Raw genomic sequence first — 21,856 nt, 5'->3', positions numbered from 1 at the left:
CATTACATCCCACAGGAAGCCTGTGGCAGAAGCAAGGACAGAAGTCACTGCTAAGGCTGCATTCAACCCAGCAAATCACAATCCTTCTAGCAATGGCCTTTTCTTCTTCAGTCTCCATGATTAATGTAATTAATTAATGCTCTTTATTTCAAAGAAACATGTCAAAGAGAAACAAAGCAACTTTACAATGCTCTGCCCCATTTTTTCACAAACACACACTAATGGAAAAAAAGCAATACAGGTTTTGTCTGCTGGTTTGATTAACAGAAGTAACCTCTGAAAGATAAAACAAACTCTGTCTGTCCTTTAGGAGTCTGACAGGCTCAACGATCTTCATACAACATATATTATCCACTACAATCTGCCTCTCCTAAATAAAATTCTCTGCATTCAAAGGTGAAGTCCCATAGCTCCAAAGGAAATTGGATTTATCAATTTTGTGCTGTTAAAAAAATATAATTCCTCTTGACATTTCCATGATTTCACCCCTAGCCAAAGGAAGAAATGTTTCAGTGATACCCAACTATGTTTTCCAATTTTACCATCAGAACTGCAAACTTTTGCTATCCAAATTCTTATAGGACACAAGAGGATGAAAAAGTATTCCACCTATACAGCTCAATCTTTCAGACTCCCCCTCAGTCACCGTGCATTCGGGAAGTTCCTGCTGTGCATACTCCTAATGTAAGAAACACAACCACTCTCCTCTTTTAGCCAAGCATATTTACACAGTGTCTGAAAAAAAATGGGGAAAATTGTCATGTGATAGCTGGGATGGGCTGAAATATTGAAAAAATTGTGGTTATATTTATGGAAAACTCTCCAAAACCAGTAGTTTGAGTTTTGGAGACCAAGTTTTCCCAAACACCACTTTCCTGTTAATCTTGTTACTCACAATAAACAGCTTTTCTAAATGCATCTTTTCCTCCAGTTTGTGATGAAACGCCTCCTGATGAATTGTTTTTCTGGTGTTCCTTTTTAATTCATAGTGCTTTCTGTTCATAGGCTGCGAACTCAAGTAGTTTCAAGTGAAGCAAGGAAGCACTTTCACTAGTAACAGAGATCCAGAGGGCTGCAGCACACCAAAACCTTAAAAACTTTCAAAAAATTATCAGACTCTTCTTGCACCCTTCAGGGGTACATTCTTTCACACATCTGAAAAAACAACGTAAGATTTCAGAGCTGCTCTGGGAAAAAGGGATGTGCGTGCCACTGCTACTCTGGAAAACTCAGTTAAGTAAAATACGTAAGTCCAAATAGCCAATTCCTGTGCCAGGGCAAACGGATGTGTACATTTCCCTTTACTAGCTCTGAGCCTGATGTTGTCATAATTTCTTACTGCAGGATTTCTCAGGAACCACTGATAACGCATGCTGGAGATTTTCTTCCCTCCCTTTTTCAGCACACGACAGGTACAGATTTTCCTATCATTGCAACTTGATCTAACATTATATCTAACTCTCTTCACCAAGACATGATTTGCTTATATCTCTTCCCCGTCTTAAGCCCCATTTTCACTTAACACTGAGAATTGTCAACTGCTTAGTTTCGAATAGACAGTGTGGCTGCAAGTCACTAAAGGCATTGTTTTTTAAAGAATTAAAAACTAGAAACCAAAACAGCGTAAGAACACCAAAATTCCCATCTGCACAGTACTCCCCATTACCCCAAACTTGTGTTGCTGACTACTAGACTTCATTTCCATCATTTCTTACCTTTGTGGTTAAAAATCCCCTCCATCTCCATACTACTGCGAGAGTGAGCGATGCAGAGGGACCCACAGGGGACCAGGCCTTCTGCAGCTGGGGACCGATCTGTGGTTCGAACCAGACACCAGTCGGGCTTGTCATGGGGCCTCTCCAGGACCTCCACTGTCTGCCCACGGCGGATTGTCAGCTCATTACTGTTGCAGGCGGTGAAGTCGTGGATTACCACCGTCAGCTCGCACCCACCAGACAACTGCGAGGAGAAAAACAAGGGGGAGAAGCCAGATGAATGCTCGTTATCGAACCATCCGTCACACACTGTTACCTATTTAGGATTCCTGGCAGGAGTCGTATTTTGGATGAGAAGGCAAGCTCCTGGGACTTTTCACATCAAGAGCCCATTTCAAAATCAGGCAGTTCTGGCATTTTAGAACTGATTTCTAACTCTGCTTGTCTCTGCCTATGTTCAAAGCACACCGGTTGTGGCAGTGCTGGGCGGAGGATTTAAGCGGTTTTTCTTGCTAGACTGCTCCTTACCCTGAAAGCTGAAGTAGCAGTTGCTTCAGAATATATTTTATGGGTGATAATAGGCACCAAAACCCCAATATTACTTAAATACAGTCACTCATGAGCTTTGTTACCTTGAGAATTCAAGGCAGAAAGGTCCTTTTTTTGATGAGCTTACTGCCCACCCCACTCACAGTTTATGCATGCAGGTCACAAAATCATTAAGGACACACCATACAAAATCAGCATGAGGTTCTTCATATAAGAAGCCTAAATACTTCACTATTTTCTAGAAAATCCACACAGGCTCACAACTTTCACATTTTTACTGATTCTCCAAATGAAAACACACAAACTTGAATTAAAAGCATGCAAGCTGAGGGCTTTTCCTCCCCCTCTTCAAAATGCTTCATTAGAATTACTTTGCCTAAGCTTCAGTTTCCCTCTTTGATATTTTCATCTGCTTTGACATGAAATGAAAATTACTATCAGAATGTTGCAAAGTTCCCAAGATTGCTCAGTGCCAGAGGTCCCATACAACTTAGGCAAACAGCCTGGGAATTCTTTCTCCTTCCGTACAGCAATGGTGTTCCAGGCTACTTCAGCTTTTTGCGCGTGAGTATTTCTATAGCTCAGGCTGCTTCAGTGCAACATTCATACCAGATGTCAGCTAGTATGCAACTTCTATGAATTCAGTCATTTTGGACCAAGCCAGTACACTCCAATTTAGCGAGGTTATCTTGCAATGCTCAACACAGACAAAGGAAGACAAATATGCTGTGAGTTTGAACTACAGTGAATATAATAGCATGCGCTACACCAAGATACCGAACGGTTCCTGCCACGTTATTTTTGACCATTACATTTAGGCTCTTACATAGCTGGCAGCTACATCCCATGAATGTTAGGAAAAGGAGATAAGAGACTGCAATGTTACTTATTTACTGGTTTCATTACAAGCCTGGAACTGAAGCACCAGATAGGAACTTTTCTAGGATAACACTATTTGTTATCAAGCAAGAATTTTAAAGCAAATGCCAAAACCAGCAAAACCCCAGTAAGACTCAAAGGCTAATTCCAACCTTCTCTTCCTCAAGCCTGCAACAAACGACAGGACATAACTCCTAGCAGATGGTCTGCAGTAACTCCAGAGCTTTCCCATGGTATCTGCCTGCTAATCTTACTGGCTACCCTTGCTTGTGTCTGCATACAAAGAAGAAAAATTTTCTTTGGGGAATGCAAGGGCCAAGAAAGGCAGAAAACCCTCATACATCCACTGTCTAAGGAAGATAAATCAGGGACACTCAGGTCCAAGCTAAATATTAATCACAATTCTGCTACTACATCTCTCCAGACTTCCCAAATACCCAAATTACAGGGGAATGTTTGCACATCTTCAAAACATGCAACTTTCTTATTAAAAAAAATCCCATTTAAGAGTTTAAAACTCTTTCCCTTATTATATTAGTTTTTAGTCCATGCAAAACTATGACAAAGGAGAAAAAGTAAAGAGCTTTCCCCTGTTTTCTGGTATTGATTTATGTTACAGCTTTCTTCAGACAAACTCAGACACAACTGAAACCATCTGTATGCCTGATGGGGACTAACAAAAAAGCTGATAAAGTATGACTTCACAAGGTGCCCGATGCAGACCAAATTTTTCCCTGGAGAGTTCGTATCCCAGTCAGTGCAAACACCAAGACTGTTAAACCACAACACAAGTTGATACTTTCCAGAAACTGCATGTAGTCTTTGCATTTTCTCCTAAATACCTAACAGGAGCATAGCTTTGGTGCTCTGCTTGTTTTTCTGACCCTTCACTTCCTACAAAGAGAGATTAAAATACATTTTGTGACCAGTGCAATGGCTGCATATTTTTGGCTTTAATATCGATATTCTTTCTTCGCCTTCCCCTAATAAAAAAAAAATGATCAGATTTTATGTTCCCTCAGTATTATATATAGTATTAATCTACAGGAAAACACAAACAAAGGCTGTAAGTGGCTATGTCAGAAACTACTAAAGTATAAAAAAAGTCTTAGTCTTTCAGACTGTGTGGGAATCAAATATCCTAGCTGGTCAGTATTCCACTGAAATTCAATATCCAATCACACGTCAGTATAGCATGTAAGACGCATCCTGCATGCAATTGTTAGTTACACACCAACCTCAAACATGCACTACTGCTGATACATGCAACTTGGGGTGTGATTTCTCTGCTCCTACATACTGAAAATGATGATGTAGATGTGTGTTGGGTAGAGAACATCATTACAAAGAACTGCCCAAAAAAGCATTTACCAATTTTCCCCTCCTTTGGGATAACTACCCTTCTTTCTCCCTGCAACAGCAATGGTTAGGAAGTGCTGCTTTCCTCTTTGTTTCATTGCTCATTTTCTCTCCATAACACACTTTCTGAACGCAGTCTCATCTTTCACACTGATTAAATGCAGTTGGACAGCAAGGAGTGTCTCTGATTAAGCACATTGCTCAACAGCTGTTGTTGGACAGCTTTGGCAAGGCTCTCTAGGCTAGCTGGAGGGAAGAGCAAGAGGCGCAGCAGAACTGGGAGAATGATTTGCACTGAAGAGAAAAGAATTTCAAACCATCTAAATCCAAATTTAGGCTGAACAAGGGCTTTATATACTTTATCCATCCTTCTCAAGAAAACCTTTATGTAAACTGAATTAATCATGCATGATAAAAATAAATGAGGCTATGTCTGAAACATGGAAACTGCAGAGACAGAGACAAGATGAGAAACAAAAGCCAGACAGAAATAGAACCGCCGATTAAAAAAGATGCAAGGTTTAATTAAACAGCTCATCATGGGACATGGTGTCTTGCTGTTGCTAAATAAATGTTAACCATCTATGTTCATCTCTCTTGGGCCTTTTAATCACTGTCACTTGTAGAGAGAGAAAATAAAACCGTAATACACTCACTGGCTGAATAGATACTTAGTGTAGGCTTGCTGAAGTCAGAGACAACACACCAAGAGCTCACCTGCCACCAGTATCTAGGAGCATCACCACTGACAAGAGTTTTGCTACTTAGAACAGCCTTTACATCAGGCCATCTAACCTCCTCCCAGAACTGCAAATTAAATTTACTACCCCATGGCTATTTTACATCAAGTAGAAGCAAAAGGAAAGATAGCAACTAATAAGATTTCCCAATTATTTCAAGTATGAAAATCTTTAATCCCCTTTTAAAATGGAAACAAGTGCACTATGCGAGAAAAGAAATGGGAGACACACAGAAGTGCTATCTCAAATAAAGTGTATTTTGCTTTGACGAGGTAGCTGCCCAAGACTTGGTTTCTGACTCTGAAAAGAGGCGTTAACTCAGAGCAATGTCTGGTTTTTTACCAGCATTTCTTTCTACTGATGGGAACCTTTTCTCTTCAGCTGGCTGAACTAAATACTTGGTTGTCTCCTGCTGCTTCAGTCCTCTTTCCAGAGGACTACACACAAGCTTAAAGCAGCATGAGAATGAAATACAACTTCACATAGACAGCAGTACAAAGTGTTACCAGCTGGGCACAAAAGACAATTTCTTAAAACTAATATATTGCTCCACTGACCACCCACAGCAGCTAGCATGATTTCTGCTACTTAAGGTAACAACCTGTAACAGCTCTTCTTCTAAGTCTCTCGTCTTTTCAACTACCAAAATAGTAGTCCACATTGTTTCATGTTTCTACCAGGTCACTTAATACAGGCATGTAAAAATCTATCAAACCTATACTGCGTCCTTCAGCCTCCCCATTTCCTGTGCATTGGATCAAGTTAAAAAGACAATGCTAAAATCAGAGCTAGCTCTGAGGTTAGGAACTGCTGAAAGGTGGAAAGAAAGGGTCAATCATCTGTTTTATTTGTTAGCCACCTCAAATGCTGGCTACACAGCTATAGAAGTTGAATGGAAGGAATGCTGTAAAAAGTGATGGTCAAAATATTTATTGCGAAGGGGACAATAACAGTACTTAGAAAACTGAGATGCTTTCATAGGCTAGAAATCTCCCTGTCAGAAAATTTTCTATTTCACTCTGTACTCCATTATACCTTACAATAGTTCATCATGGGTCAGTGCTATGGATGTATTTAGCATGTCTCACAATATGAAGACATACGCTATGATATGAAAAATAGGCTGGAAAGGGATCTTAACTTACCTAGTCCAATTCGTTCTCTTCTGCTAGAGCATGATCAGCTGCATCTATGTGACCCACTATTAACATTTACCCAAACTGTTCTCAAAGATCTCTAGCTATAGAGATTCCCCAGCCTTCACAATTGCTCCTCTCACAGATTTCACATTTTCATACCCATAAAAAAAAAAATTATTGCAAACTTCTGATAAAGAGAAAACCTCTGATCTCATCTCATCCACTGAAAGACTGTTCTGTAACTGTGTAGTATTTTTTTTTTTTACACACTTGAAGACCTGCCTTTTTCTTTAGAATCATTGGTTCCAACTCTTTATCTTGCCTTGGAAGCTATGTTTCCCCTGGAACTCTTTCCATGGACCACTAATTTGCTAAAATTCTGTACTCAAAACTGGATGTGGTATCTAATGCAGGCCTCACAAGTGCTGAGTAAAGAACAAGGACTTTGCATCCTGCAGCTCAGCAACCTACTTCTGCAAGCCAATATAGGGCTGCTACTCCCTCACTCTCCTGTAACTGCACCACATTTAAAGTAATAAACAGCTTGTGAGCCTCTTTATCTTCTAGACTGTCTTCTCAAAAGCTGTTCAATAATCTTACTGTTTTCATTACTAGTTATCTATTTCCACCTATTCATATAAGCTCAAACATGTTCCTTTTTAATTAGCATGATATTTTGCCAATTAATTTGTCCCATTTGCCAAGATGATTCTGAATTCTAATCCCACCTTCCAATATAATTTTCAGATGACACAAAGCTGGGAAGGATGTCAGCTTCATAAACATATGGTCTATTGCATCATCCCAGTCATTTCTGAAAAGCAACATGCAACAGTGCAGCCAAGAATCAGAAATTACAGTTTCTAACCCAAAAAGCCAGGGTGGGGAGGAAAAAAGCTGATTGTGAAGCTATTCTATGATCTTAGATTATATGTCAATTATGTCAGAAAACAGGATACAAGACGCTCAGCTGAACAATACTCAACCACTTCCTACTAAGGCTAAGGATTTTTAGTTCTTTCACAGTGTATCTCTGAGGGTGTGAGAAAGAGCACTGAGTTGTAGATGAAGGATTTCACTCTTGATCTTCTCCCTGCATAACAACGTGGCACTACAAACCAAAACATTTATTTTAAAAGAATCAGTTGAGAAAATAAAAGAATGGTTTTACTTGGCTGTTGATTATTATGACATGTTTGGTATTTGTAGTCTTTTCTTAATTACAATAGAGGATACATGTGAACAGAAAAATGTCCAGCAATGGCATAAAAAGTAATACAGTGCTAAACATTTTTACCAATTGATTAATTCTGTTTTAAATTACTTGATATTTTTTGTGTTTTTCAATTTGGAATCCCAGCTCAGTTTGCAATATGCTCCAAATTCGACCGAGGAGTTCCACTGCTCCATCTGGCTGACTACATCAACAGTACATAAAATCCGTAAAACTGTTTTACTCTATACAATATCCATACGTACTTCAAGCTTTTAGACAGAGAAAACAGTCAATTTCCAAATGGACTGCAGCTAATGAATTTTCAACACAAACTTGAGAACTTCAGCAAGAATGTTAAAATATCCTACAGATTTTACTGGCTTTCTGCCTGTTAACTATTCCTTATTAATTTTTAAACAGATAAGGAATCTTAACAAACCAAACCATGTAACAGAAACATTAACCAAAGCTACTCTGCTAATTCACACTTCTAAAAAGTGCACAAACAGTAAATTCCTTCTTTGGCCACGCATTGTACGTACCACAAATAAAACCCAGATTGTTCCAGTTTTTAGTTTTTCTTGTTAAAGAAAAGTCTAACAAAAACTTAACACACTAATGTAAGAATTCAAAAATACTTCAATAACAACATTCTGCTCACTAACCAAATTTAAAACTTAATTTGTCAGGAAAATATTTAAAAGTGATCTCCATTCCTCCTTCTTTTAAGTAATAGCTCCTGTCAAACAGGTTGTTGGTAAGACTCCTCCTTGTGTCAGATTGGAAGACAATCCTGAGGGCATTTCAGTTGTCCAACTCTTATAAATTCTCACATGATACATGAAATATTACCATATTTCAAGAGGGAACAATCCATGCTATTCCCCGGTAAACACGTCACCAACAAGTGAAGAGGGGCAATGGTCTTGCATGGCAGAGATGGATTGCATCATCTCCATTTCAATTTTAGCACAGTCCAGCCAGGCTGAGTGCACACAGTTTGACATCTCAGTCAACAACCATGGAAATCAGAGACAGCATTTCTTACTTTGGAGGAAGTTACCTAAACTCTTAAGAACGCATAAAAAATGACCTTTGCTAGTATACACAATGCAATTTTGGTAAGTCACTAAATAGCCAAGAATGCAAAGAATAAAACAGTAAATAGCCCTCAAAAGACTTTTTCCTCACAGATACCCTTATAGAAGCCACCACCAAAACTACAGACCAACTTCAGTACAAATGCAAAAGGTCAAAACATAGGCTATTTTTAACAAACACAGGATCAACCTTAAGCACCTAACACTTCCCTTCTGTCTTCCACTTTACATGGAAGAAAAAAAAAAAATAATCAAACCATAGAGTTTAAGTGACATGCAAAAATAGACTAACTCTATTTTGGATAATGATGGGAATGGTCAAAATATTACTCTGAAAACCTATTCACTTAGCTGCCCTGTAATATACTGGTAATTTACCTGCATAGTTTGAATGTCTCATCAGAACAATTTTACCCAATGAGGTAATAGGCCAGAAATCCCTAACCACATTTTCAAGTAATTTGCTTTGCAGCTTCGATGTTTTTATTCATTCTTCTGTTTGACAAACTTCTATTATCCATCTCTATCTCCCCCCAAGGTCGTACCACCTCTCACTTGTCAGAAATGTTTCAATTCCAAAGCAACACACATGTGCTTTATAAGAATTTTTATTCTTTTGATGACTATCAATGCCTTTCACCCATGATAAACTTTGACTGAGTTACCTTTATGGGATAACCCAGCCAAAATCTATAGGCAGAGATGAAGGAAAGGAAACACTAGCACTAGTATCAAATGATAGTGTTGTCTGTTGCTCCCCTTTAATATGGTGATTTCTACCAGATCTCATGCAGAAAGTGAACACCCTTACTCTCTAACCCATGAACACTGGATAGTACTTTTCATGTGGCAACCATCAACTTCAAGCCAATACAAAAAGCAGATGATATGCTTTCAGAAAGTATGAGACCAGTATCAAGAAAAACTCTGTCCATAAGTATCAGATTTTATGGAAAAAAAAGCTTTCTTTGAACAAACTGTGAACAGAGGGGATCAAAGTGGTTTCAGTTTGGAACAAACATAATTCCTTCATGACCTATTAGATTTAAACTATCATTCCTGCTCCCCATTAAGATATTTTCTCTATTGCATGCAGTTATTTTTAAGACTATTTCCATGCCTCCTCTCTGAAGTTACTAAGGGCTTATCCTGGGCACAAACTCACACTAAGGGATGAATCACTTGCTCTCAGAGCAGAGTAACACGTGGGAAACTTACCTTATCACTGTCTAGCGTGTTCTGTGAGGTTCGTGAGGCAATTGAAATAGTATCAGGTTGGCTGCTACCATCTCCCTGACTGTCCAGGTCCTCGCCGTCTCTGCAAATAATTCAGTTTTCATTACCATATTTACACTGTGTTTGTAATATGTTAGTTACCTACTTTCAACTCTAAGTAAGTGGCACCTGGACAGTGTGCCAACAGACACCAGCCAGCCAAACTAACTGATACAATAACCAAATACTCAGCACTGTGCTATGCTTTAAGAGAACAGATTTGTTTGCTCAAAGTCTACATCATGTAGAATTAAAGCAATAACCAACCAGCCAGCACTATGGCAAGAAACTTGCATAACCATTTACCAAAGCTAGCAAGCTAGCAAGCAGAACACTCAGTCACACATTTTAAGTTCCCTAAAAGGAAACCAAGGACCTGAATTACACATGAAAAATTGTAAAAATCTAAAATGTATGGCTACCCTATACTGTAGTTCCAAACCCCTTCTGTAACGGCTGAATGTACATAAGTCAGGTACTGTTCTGAGTAGAAATCTGAACAAATTCAGCACTGCAGGAAACTGGAAATTAATTACAAGATAAAGCTCACCAAAATGACTCTTTCTTTTATGCAACTCACCAAAAGTCACTAGAAATTTAATACTACAGAGGAAAGAGTGCTGTTCTGTTCTTAGAGATCTCTGATTATTTCAAATACTACTTACCTTCTTCCTTTCTGTTTTGTTGTTGGTGCGGTTTTGGGGATGTGGATCGGCTCTTTCAATGCCCCTTTCAGATGAATGGTCCTTTCTTGTATCACTTCCCGGATGTGTTTGATCCAGTCCTGTTTATTCTCTATACTGGATGCCTTTGATATGCAAAAGAAACAAAACCCCCACAACAGACTATTAAAGTTGAGAAGATACACACATACAGTCAAGCTAATAAACACAGAGAGGAAGGCATAAAGAATGACTTTGTAAATCATTTCTGAAAACTTGAACAGAGAAAAGGAAATTCAAGCTAGTTGTCTTCATTTTGAATTGCCAACACTACTATACACTTCTCAACATCATTAATATTGTTCATTTAAAAAACATTTTCATTTAGTTTCAGACCCCTCTTTCATAATTTGAAGGCTAAAGCCCTGTAGGTATCTCATGCAAAACAGGGGTGGATCGACTTATTTACAGAATTTTAGTAAGAACAGATTGAACATTGGTAATTTAAACTCATGCTACTTTTTAGGTCAATTGTAACTTTATCCAATAATCTACTAACACTGAAAGAAAGAAACAACTTATACTGTAAGACATATACTTTCACAACAAATTTCATGTATTACTCCTTCCACTTTTGAAACATATCTGGAAGCAGAAAGCTAAGTCAGAGATTGTATTTTAATAACTGCCTGCAACGTATCATCTATATTTTTAAGATACCCTGGAAAAGATTTGCTATCCAGCTGCCCAACCTGCCATCTGATTATTTAATCCAGTCTAACCCTACATCTGAAAAGCTATTAAATATAAACATTGTTGCAGATCCAGAAAACAAATAAATTATAACTTCCTACTTCTCTTAACTGCTGTCTCCTGAAGTCATTGGCTTAATATATATTATAAATTTTTAATAGCCTATAAATATGTAATAAGCAGGGATTCTAAAGGGATGGAGAAAGTTGCAGGAACAGATTTACAGTTTGGAAAAAGATCTTTGTTTTCTTTTACAAAGAAAAGCATTTAAGAAAGAAGCCAACACAAAAGGTTTGTTACATCTTTTATTTAGGTTTTGATGGAATTTACTTATGCAACTAACAAACTAAGGAAGTGCTAGTTTCCAACTTTCAAAACCTAAAAAATTAAAAAAATAACAAAATTGTTCTAAGCAAAGAAGAGAACAGGAACACCTTAAAGTGATCTTACGTAGAAAACTGTTAAATAAAACCCCTTATACTACTCTACCCTGGGAGTATCATTTCAGGCAGCAAAGCATTGTCTGTGAAATCATGGGAGTATCAGGACTGAACAAACTGCATTATTCAGTGATGGTACATTTTATTTCTTTGCACTCACTGACTGCTGTCAGAAAACTAATGTGAGCTCTTCTTAGTCTGTAATTCACTAAGAAAACATATAAATTTAAGTGTCAACATGCAAATTTGAGTGTCTGCTTTTAACTGGGATTATTATATGGCACTATAGTGGCAAAATGTACGTGAAAGCGTAAGTTCAACAGTATATGTATTAACTTGTGTAACCTGCTCTAGGTGGCCCTGCCTTAGAAGGGGGGGTTGGACTAGATGACCTCCAAAGGTCCCTTCCAACCCTAACGATTCTGTGAAATGGGAAGATGAACTTCAGATACTGGAAGGCTGCTATGAGATCTCCACACAGCCTTCTCTTCCTCCAGGCTGAACAGCCCCAACTTTCTCAGCCTGTCTGTGAAATTACCTGTTAGCTGCTTATGGAATTACAAGAAAGTTCTCCAATTGAAACCGTAAGTCCCAGGTTCTATACTAGAGTCACAGGAAAAATGGATTTAGCTACTCTCCTAGCTAGGCAAGGAACGCTACTGAACCGGTACCTTTCCCAGATACATAATTTACAGGCATTATATATACACTCATCCAAAGGCAAGTATCTTCAAAAATACTTGTAGCCCAGAGAAATACAAAGTCTTTTGAAGTGTTTCAATTTCTGCAATAAAATAGGGACCATGAAAAACAGCATTGCCAACAAGTAGCAATGGCTTGAGTTTGACATGTAACACTGATGCCATGATTTGTCTGTGGCCTATGAGTTGCTCTGTCAGATAGAGGTTGCAGTCTTCAAGCTGTAGAAAGACTATGGAATCAAACCTCTCCCAACTCTTATTTCTGAAAGTAAGTTTGTTTAATCCGGTAGTACATCATGCAGATTCCCCTGTGCTGTCAAGCCTCAAGTTAGATATACACTACATCCTTTACACACAAAGGAAAAAATTCTCTCAGCAGCTGTCCCTCTCAAAGCAGGGTAAGTCACCACTTTTTGCCTTCCCTACAAGTATGAACAACCACTGCAAGAGTTAGTATATACTGTTACAAGCACATCTGCTAAAATTACCTTGAGAACAATTTTGTTGTCTGAAGTTGGTGTCCTTCCAACCCACAGAGCAAACTTGCAGGGATCTCCTTCTACATGTTCTGTGACACCCAGTTCAGAAGTCTGGAATTAGGCAAAGTTTGTTAGGATAACATGGCATTTTTTTTTTTCTCAGCAGCCACAAAGGGATGCTAATATTCTAAATAAATACAGCTTTAAATACTTTTTTTTTCTAAAATAAACAGCTTTGTTGTTTGAAGAGATTTTTAAAGGCTCAAGGCTAACTCATGCTCAAGAGGATACTTTATTTTGGGGGCAATGGTGGGGTTTCATCAAAAAAGGAAAAACTGCAAGCTAAACACTTTTTCCTGTAAAGCAATGATAAACAATAGCATTTATAATCTCAATACCAAATTGCTTATTTTTTTGACTTCACAATAAAAGCTTTGTAGCTCTAAAAAAAAGGTACTTGGTAAAAAGTGTTGGCTGCTCTTCTTGTTGATTTCCAGGGAACACTCAAGACATTAATTTTTATGTTTTCTCTCAGATAAGATAGGCTTAAGAATTCTCTTGATATCTTCCAAAACTCTGATCTCTTTTCTGACAAAGGATCCTTTCCTAATGTGCTTCCTTCCCTCTGAAACAGATGAAATAATTCAGAAATGTAGTTTCCCTCGAGAATTTTGTGGGACAACTACATTAACAATCAGTCTTTAGGAATGTTCTAATGTCAGACCTTTATAGCTAATTTTCATCCAAAATGTTTTGACTTTCCAACTGGAATAACATCTCAATCATGTGAACTGGCTTCCAGTTTAACAATTCATATACACCCTGCTCTAAAAAAGTTACAAACTAAGAAATACAGCTCAAACTACAAGAATCCTCACTCCAGAAGACAGCTGCTAAGCATTCTTACGTTATTGAAAGCTGTACTTTTTCCCCTTATATACATTCATCACTAGCACATATACAGTTTATTATCGGAGATGTTGGATACACAATACCCATTTCTTTCTTTTCTCACTTGTCTGCCAACTTGAATTGATTTTTTTTTCTTCCATAAAAAAATCCCCAACCCAACCCATTTCAGCTTTGTCATCTCTTTTCACTAAAATAGACTCTTCTTCATTGAAATACTTAAAAGGTTGTGATACATTTTAAACCTGACTCACCAACAACTACTGTGTATGTTAAAAAGCTTGTAAAACAAATCAACATTACATTATGTAATTCAAATAAAATATACCCTACTGCACTTTCCAATATGAAGTCTGAATGGGCAAGACAGCACAATTTTTAACACGTTTCATTTTTTAAAGCGTAGTAAATTCAGAAGCCTTGATACACTTGTGAATATTATTAATTTTACATGGAACAACTGAAATCCATTATGAGTTACTGAGTACACAGAATTCACACTCAGGTGAGGAAACCCCTCAATTGACAGTTACTGGTGACTGGGAAAATATTTTGGCAAAGTAAAACCTGTTTGCCTACTTGCTTTGTTTCCATAGCCCTCCTTAGGCATTTGCTTTTGGACACATCCTCTCTTGTGAAAGGTGTTCATTAACGTGTTCTTCTAATGCAAACCATGCCACTGAGTATCCTGTGCTGTGGAAACCATGACGGTCACCATACCCAAAGCAAAGAGAAGGACTGCACTTTTGTAAAACCACCTTCCAGAGGCAGGCGACAGGGTAACGTGCAAAAAGATCCTTGGCTCTAATCAACACATGTGCTTTCAACACCCCAATGAAAGCATTTTCTAAAGAGCAAGCTGTAAGAATTGCTACGGGAGCAACCTGCACTACAGGATATTTTGCCAAATAGGATGTGAAGGCAAAAAGAATGCTTGTACTTTAAAAACAAAGCACAATGAGAGTCTTGAAGATTTTCAGCAGTTTCTCTAGACCTGAAACTATTACTACATTCTGCCAGAGGAACTGGCATGACAAGCTTACAGGACTGATTTTTCAGCTCCGTCTCTCCTCCCACATAATGCCTTAGCAGCTGATACTACCCTCCAGTACACCAGAAGTTTTTTGTATTTCAAGTTCTTGAGAGCACCAAAAAAAGGTGTGATCAACAAATCAGCTGCAGCTGTGTTACCTGCTAGCTACCTTACATCAGGAAGAAGACCAAGTGTTGGAAATGAAGTGACAGAGCATGCAAAGTAAGATACATTAAAAAGAGGTTGTTTGAACTAACCTGCTTTACCAGTTTGGACACAGAGGTGGGAAGGGGAAAAGAATGAAGGAAAAGGAGCTGAAGCAGGGAGAAAAGTCTCAGTATTTATACTGCCTACATTTAGTCATATATCCTAATAGGATCAACAGAAGAATTACTCTTTTAGACCATGATACTGAGAAGTAAAGTAATTTCAAGTACTTCTAAACTGTCTGGCAGAAAAGCTAATCTTGCCTCTAAGGGATGCAAGATCAAGCCATGGGAGACTGTCTTCTCACTTGGCTACCTAAATTTATGGAGTGTGAATACTGCTCTCACCCAAGTCATCCAGTAAGACAGGAAAGTAAAGCTATGAATTCCAGTCATATTTTAAAAGCATAGAAGCTACAGACAAGGAAAGCAAGAGCAAAGCTTTTACTTTTCTTTTTAATGGAAAAAAAAACAAAACAATTTCCATCTTTACATCCTTTCAGTAGGCCAAAAGAGCTATCATTTTATTTACAAAACATTATCATAAGGCTACTAGTCTCAGTAAACATTCTGGAATGAACTTTTCCATAACAAGGAGTTCTTGCCTTTCCAGATCAATATGTGTAGTACATCCACCAAAACAGATCCTTAACATGAATATTACTACAACAGCAGTAGTAAACAAGCAAGACAAAGGCAGCATGTCAAGTCACTCCATTCTTCTGCTTTATACAAATAAGCTTTAAAGAACTAGCAATCACACACACAATTAAGACAAAATCAGTCCAGACCAATCTTGATTTTCCTTTGACCTGATGCACATTGATATGTAGCCTTCAGGACTGCTTTTGGCCTACTCTTTCTCCTCAAGTGCATGACAAAGCAACAAACATAATATTCAGTCTACACATTCCAAGGCTGTTCTTTCAGCGCACTACCAGAGTTGTTCAAGTTTTGCATATACATTTAAATCATCTGAGTTTAGCCACAATATAATCTAGACAGTTTCATAAATATGATTAGTTGTTCTCCCATACTTACAAACAATTTACTCTTGTAGATGTACTTGCTCCTTCCACTGGAGTCCTTTACTTCTTTACTGAAAACCAAGGACATCTCAAAAAGGAAAAGGTGCCTCTCTCGTCCCTTTCGAATCAGTGTTTTTGGGTCCCACACTTGGAAGGATTCTTGAAGGATAAGCTCTCCCTGAGATTCTATATTTTCATCAAAGCCTAAAAGGCCAGAGAGAAGAAAGTTTCCCCATGAACAGTTGTTAATATGAGGAAATTAAAAAGCACAGCTTCTACTAAGTAATGTGATTTTTCCCCCAAATACAGTTTGCAAAAGATGGGATTCTAAGGAAGCAATACAAAAAACAAGACCTGATTTCAACACTGCAATATACTAAATGTAACTGTAGCTCAAGTCTAGGTCTAAATTTAGAGATCCAACTGTTAAGAAGTTTATCAACTCTTCTGGCAGTATTTCACCAACAAGTGACAGATCTATCTATGTCAGCTTCTGGTAACCTCTTCCATGATGAAAATTATTTAAGCTTCCTGTCACTGTAGAAAGTGAGCAATTTGCAAGGACATGGAGAGCACATCAGGTTGTTCTGCAAGCTCCCAGATGCCACCTTTGCTGGTGGTACACCTTCCCTACCATGTGTGCAATGGGCACACAAACATGCTTCAATAGGGGATAAAAAAAGATGGCACCTTGGAGCTGTTGCCATACGATCAGCACTCCAGCACAGGGACACAATGAAGAAACAGCAGCTGGATTGCTTACCTTGAGACATAACGTAAAAATAAAGATTAAGAATATCAACATTTTTACTTTACTTGTATTGGTACAGTGGTCTCCCAGTGTAATACAGCTTTAGAGACCCAGGACAATAGAAATTAGTCTACCATACTCAGATTCTGAATGGCATTAAACTGGTTTTTAAATAGATACTGCTTGCCAATATGCTCTGAACAGAAGAGCACCATCCTTCTTGAGAAAACAGCAGTTCTCACTGTTCTAAACAGGGCAACAGTATGGACAGCAGCAGAGGAACGTTGCTTCAGGATGTTAATTCAAAATCCTCCAGAGACATAAAGAGGAAATGTGCTCACTCACTATATTTGTCTAACATGGGACAACCCAAAAATACAGTCATGATATGTTAGAAAACCATCTTATGTAAAAGATTGGGACGTTCTCCAGTTGCATTCCCAGTGTTAAATTATTACCAAATCTGGTCAGCATCTACACTACCACCACCTCCAGACAAAGCATTTGGAACTGATCCTACAAACTGACCAACAGTGCTTAAAAACAGGGAAGAGAGCTTATTTTGAGCATTCACATGATCACCTATCACACGTCAAACCAAGATGAGTAACTTTCACAACACTGGGAATTCCATGACGAGTTCCATTTTACTACTAGAAGGCAGACAAGAAGAAAAGAAATATTGACTAAATGCAACTTTATAAAAGTCTTTATTCAGCAACTGCAAGGTAAGGCAGATCTGTTTTTATCAAAAAACTTAAATGTCAAAGGAAAACATTTTTATTACTAAATGTATGATGGCAGCATCATACACGATTATGTGACAATTACAAAACAGATTTTGGCAGAAAGCTGTTCCAAGCACAAAGAAGCAATTACATCCAACCTTCACTGTCTGCCATGAGCATGATTATGCTGTTCTGGCTAAGGTTCAGGCTAAATTGGCTTATGCTGACGTTTTACTGCCAGAAGATACATTTCATTTCAACCAGAAGTCTGTTATGGAATAGGCAGTGAACAGATGTGAAAACGACAAACTTCTTGGAGACAATTATTTGATACATAAATCAGCAAATTCTCCTCTAATACACTTATGCGCCTCACATAAGGACACCAAGGACACTCACTATGTAGTAGTCTGTATCCTTGTAGTGGAAAACTTTTGTTAGCCTATATATTTTTGAAATCTGCAGTGGCAAAGATACAGATCAGGATAAAAGAGCATTTTTAAAAGTAACAGTTGTCTGCCACAATTAATTTTCCTAAACAAGTTTGCATTTTACATACCTGCAAATAAAATGTATACAAAATACAAACCCCAGAGCTAAGAAAATGTTCACATTCTTGAGATCTTCAACATACAGTGAAATAGTAAAGTTAACCTACAGCACACAACTTAATTGGAAAGCCAGTCTGAATCCTACCTTCCAGCATGCTGAGGTGCATGGCATCATTGGCTCGCTTTGGTACACTAAGCATCACCTCCAGGCCATCCTTAATCTCACCTTTACCTTCTTCACAGCACGTGAGCAGCTCCTGAAAAAGATAAGCAGATGTGAGTACTCATTATCATGTATTCCTACATTAACATAATAGTCAACCAAACAGTACATCTAATAAGCAAAGAATCAGTTTTGGCATGTACAATTTGAACTTCTTACTCTGCTGGTGACATGTCAGCATACTTAGTATTTATCAATGATCTGCCCTTCAAGGAGCAGCCCAAGGTTTCAGTTAACCACCTCTAATTCAAGTAAGATCATTTGCTTTATTAGAAATCTTAAAAAACTGCTTTAAGAACAACATTTTTCCTGATAAGCAAACGCAGATATCAGATGCAGTACTACATGGAGGCCCAGGACAATGCAGCTGCCAAGTTGTAAAGATGGTGGAAAGCAGGACAGCACAAAAGGACCCCTGCCTCCCATATCAGTCTGCTCCACTGCACCAAAGATGTGTTCTATACTACCGCTGATAAGAGGATTTACACTGTTTCATGTATTCCATGAATTACACTATTCTGTGTTCACACCATTAAAAGCATCCTACAGACAAAACTTTTGAATACAAAGAAGCATTAACTAATGGACAGAAGTTAAAAGAACGGAATACACTGAATTATTGTAGCGGAATTTAGGTCGATGCAGTTCCCTGTCCATTCAACATCCCAGAGGTATTAACATAACAGCACCTGAGCTGATATTCAAATTTCCTCACATCCTTTGAGCATTTGAACAGTATCAAGATAAAATGTAACTTACATAACCAGAAGGGCATATAATGTTCCTTCTATTATTCAAAAGGCCCACTTAATTCATTCCCACAGGTTAAATTCCCTTTTCCTTTTTAAAGAGAAAGCTGTGTGATTCCTACTATTATCATCATTACACTATTTTTATTTGACTGCCAATACTGCCATTATAGCAAAATACTACATCATCACACCTAAATCTTGCATGAGAACTCTGCAGAAAAGTGAGTGCAATTAAATATCCCCCAGGAGGCACAGAAGGTGAGCAGCTTCAATGCAATTTGGAAAAATAAGTAGAACTTCCAGAACCGTAAAATGTTTCTGTTACCATTCAAGTTTCAGACTCTCCATCCTTTTATGTTTTACATGTCCTCTTATTGGAAATTAAAAAAAAAAAAGGGAAAAAGAAAAAGGAAAAAAAAAAACCCCAGCCACCACCGCATAAATCCATTTTACTATGCAGCAATGCCACCTGGCTCCACAAACACTGGTAAAACCAACCTACCCCATCACTTCAATGATGTAGTGGCTAAGGCGTATTTAGTTTTAAAAACATAATTGTTTGAATCAATAGTCAAAAATTTCTGAAACAGCACAGCACAGCCTAGAGTACTTCTGTAAGTTATAATTGAATCCAGTTGCACCTTTCTGCAGCGGGAGGACAGACAGTATGTTTCAGTTGAAAACGACAGACTTCTTTCCATCCAACACTACCTGAAATAGCTGCAGTGTTTTCCAGAAACTTTAAAAACAATCATCCATGGCAGTTCTTAAGTAAAACTGGGAGAGACAGATCAGTTAGTGATTTTTTGGGAAGCTATTACAAAACAAGCAATGCTACCTCCCTTAGAGCCGGTACAATTCAAGAACACTGCTGCTCAAGTCAACAAGACATTTGTCCACTGAGTGAAAGCTCTACCTACAGGTTTTGTTTATTTAAAAGCTATTACTTGATATTTCCAGGCAACGTTACAAGTAACAACTGTTTGTGCAACAGCTCTACAGGTCTCAGTGTGTATATATATATATATATATATATATAGACACACACATACATACATTTTATAGGTATTTTATAGTATATGGCTTTATAAATTCTACGTGGTTTATATTACTTAATACCATAAACATAGCTCATGGCTTGCCAGAATCTGTTGCAGAAACCATTACAAAAACGCACCTATCTATATGGCCATGAATTACTTTTTTCTCTGGAAATGCAAATTATGTTTCTAAGTACACATTAGTAGACAGGTATCTATTTTGACAACAAAAAGTTGCTTATTTATGCCTTCTTTCATTTTCAGTCTCCTAAAAAGCATCGCAGCAATATTTGAGGCTGCTTAACATGCTGGAATCTCAGACAGCAGAGTAAAACAACCCTCCTGATTTTGGCAGGAGCCCCCCCTTCTTAAGAGAAGCAGAATTAGTTGAAGAGCTTTGAAATAATACTGACCTTTAAAAGGAGCTGGTATTTTGTTATCCTCTGGACAGGTTTGATAAGGTAAGAGGAGATAGAGTTGGCCAGTCCATGTCTTTGTTGTATCTCCTACATGAAAAAAAGCAAACATTTGATGACTGTGAGCACCAACAGTCAAATACAGGCTGCTCTGAGGGCTATAATGCAATAAGATACATGAACTACAAATTCTGTTTTAGCAAGGAGACAAAAAAAAGGACAGGATGACAAGATACTCCAGCCATAGCAAATAGTTGTGTTGTGCATCTGCCTGCTCACTTTGTACAAACAAAAGATTATTACCTCCAGGGGTACCTGTGAAGCATTTTAATAAACCTAAATACATGCAGCAATGTCTTTTTAATTTTTAAACTAAAATCTCTATTTCTTTTGTCACTACCAAGAGAGAAAAGAAAACAAATTTCAGTGTTCTGGGGAACAGCCAGGACTATCTCAGGAAGGCTGCCGTGGAGGTTTATTAGCATCACATACTAGTTTAAGTGTTGTCACAGAAAGCATTTTCCTTCCACAAGAGGGAGCATGAAGAAACATTTTCTAACTAAAGGAAAGAGGTTACCAAACTTAGAAAGGAAACAGCCACTTACAAACAAAAAAGAATCACCTCCACAAAGCTAAAGGAGGAAAATAGAATTAGATGCTAATTAGATAGCATACTTATAGATCTGACGTACTGATCATGGCTGAAATTCACAGCTTCAATGTTTGCTGCTTACCACAGTATCTGATGTATTTTAACCACACAATTTCAAACAGCAAGTTGGGCACCACTATGTGCTTCCAAACCATGATTACAGTATCAGAAATTCCCAAGATGGGATACACATGTCATTTTCACATGGCCCAGTGGTGGTATCGATGGAAGCTCTTGAAGTTACCTGTGTACAGAATTAGGTCTTCATACTTCTAATCCACTTTAGGTGGATTAGGGGATGGAGAGCTCTGGATACACTGGAAAAGAGAGGGATCAAAGGATGCTCCTTTGGAGACGGTCACAAGAACTTATTTCTAATACAGTTTTATCAGAGCCCTTTGTGATTTTTTTTTTTTTTTGCCATATCTGCCTGATTTCCTGTAACTTCTTCAAAGACTGAAAGTTTAACGGAGGCGTCGTAAAAAGGCTTTACTTTACAATGTTTAGAATCCCCATCTCCTCAGTGATAGACCTTTGAAATTAATCCCAAGAACTTCAGG

The 21,856-nt window shown here is 38.0% G+C and overlaps 1 protein-coding gene across 3 annotated transcripts in view; it reads right to left on the bottom strand.

Annotated features, from left to right (window-relative positions):
• Positions 1–21,856, bottom strand: part of TRIO (trio Rho guanine nucleotide exchange factor) — a 237,274-nt gene that overhangs the window by 60,475 nt on the left and 154,943 nt on the right. For all 3 annotated transcript variants that reach the window (XM_061449239.1, XM_061449238.1, XM_061449236.1), the window contains exons 28-34: positions 20,642–20,734; positions 18,359–18,470; positions 16,197–16,387; positions 13,017–13,118; positions 10,638–10,780; positions 9,916–10,015; positions 1,716–1,959 (exon numbers count right to left, since the gene is read on the bottom strand). In XM_061449239.1, coding sequence (XP_061305223.1) covers positions 1,716–1,959; positions 9,916–10,015; positions 10,638–10,780; positions 13,017–13,118; positions 16,197–16,387; positions 18,359–18,470; positions 20,642–20,734 — 985 coding nt within the window. The remainder of the gene's footprint in view (positions 1–1,715; positions 1,960–9,915; positions 10,016–10,637; positions 10,781–13,016; positions 13,119–16,196; positions 16,388–18,358; positions 18,471–20,641; positions 20,735–21,856) is intronic.

The sequence above is a fragment of the Pezoporus flaviventris genome, unplaced genomic scaffold (assembly GCF_033815535.1).
Source record: "Pezoporus flaviventris isolate CSIRO_AGI_PZ_B2104156 unplaced genomic scaffold, CSIRO_AGI_Pfla_v1 ptg000007l, whole genome shotgun sequence".
In the NCBI taxonomy this organism is placed as follows: Eukaryota; Metazoa; Chordata; class Aves; order Psittaciformes; family Psittacidae; genus Pezoporus; species Pezoporus flaviventris.
This window is presented reverse-complemented; position numbering and strand designations above follow the sequence as displayed.